Consider the following 1,057-nt stretch of genomic DNA (forward strand, 5'->3'; position numbering starts at 1 on the left):
GTGTGTGTATATATATACACACACTTGTATCTACTACTCATATTTATCATTGGTGGTCTTTTTACTCCATCTTATAGGGTCAATAAGATTTCCATATCGGACTGCAGTTATAGGTCAAAGAACAGATTAGTTTCTCATGTGTAATCGCAAATAACTCGACAGTAAGGAAAAGAACATAGTTCAAAATGAATGTGCTGACTAAAGCTCGTACAATTTCTAGTAAATTAGGCATTCGCTATTACAGCGAAAAAGTTGGTATAATCGGAGTACCTTTTGACAAAGGACAGGTAAATGTAAAATATGCGAAAGAGAATAGTAAACAATTTCAATACTGCACATGTCTGAAATAAAGCTTCATGGAAGTAATAGATATATTAAGAAAAGAATATTAAGCGTATTATGTTATAAAAACAATAAATTTTACAGAAAAAGGAAGGAGTAGCTCATGGACCTGAGGCGATTAGAGCAGCAAGATTGGTAGACGAATTGAAAATATTAGGTAAATCTGCAACAATGTGCGATGTTTATCTTTTTTATAAATATAAATATATTACAAAACCCCTATATATAAGTACGTAAGTTAACGTAATTTATATTTATTTCATAAAAAAAAGAGTTGGACGTGCGAGATTATGGCAATGTGTTCTACAGTGCAAACAATATAGATGACGTAAAAAATATGTCACATTTGGGTCATGTGGCCAGTTGTATGAGTAGTTTATCCGAACAAATTCGGCAAGTGTTACGCGACGGCAGACAGGCATTAACGATCGGTGGTGATCATAGCTTGAGCATCGGTACAATCGATGGACATGTCAAGGTGTGCAAAATGGAAATATTTTCATAGAAGAATCAATGAGTCGTTAAATCCGAACGTTACACTTTTTTTTTATAGGAAAGGCAGGATGTGGCGGTGGTGTGGGTGGATGCTCACGCTGATTTAAATACTAACAAAACCAGTGAGAGCGGTAATGTGCACGGGATGCCGGTAGCATTGTTAACTACGGAGCTAGCCGATTATTGGCCGTATTTACCGGGCATGGACTGGCAAATGCCG

At 36.2% G+C, this 1,057-nt stretch overlaps 1 protein-coding gene across 1 annotated transcript; it reads left to right on the forward strand.

The window, feature by feature from the left end:
• Window positions 1-6: 6 nt before the first annotated feature.
• Window positions 7-1,051, forward strand: LOC112451742 (arginase, hepatic-like; the record flags this gene model as incomplete). Its single annotated transcript, XM_025011568.1, has 4 exons — window positions 7-287; window positions 427-499; window positions 615-820; window positions 896-1,051. Coding segments are annotated over exons 1-4 (537 nt in total), but the record flags the coding sequence as incomplete, so codon positions are not given.
• Window positions 1,052-1,057: the final 6 nt, after the last annotated feature.

This window comes from Temnothorax curvispinosus, unplaced genomic scaffold (assembly GCF_003070985.1).
Source record: "Temnothorax curvispinosus isolate PA1 unplaced genomic scaffold, ASM307098v1 QBEX01002520.1, whole genome shotgun sequence".
NCBI classification, from domain to species: Eukaryota; Metazoa; Arthropoda; class Insecta; order Hymenoptera; family Formicidae; genus Temnothorax; species Temnothorax curvispinosus.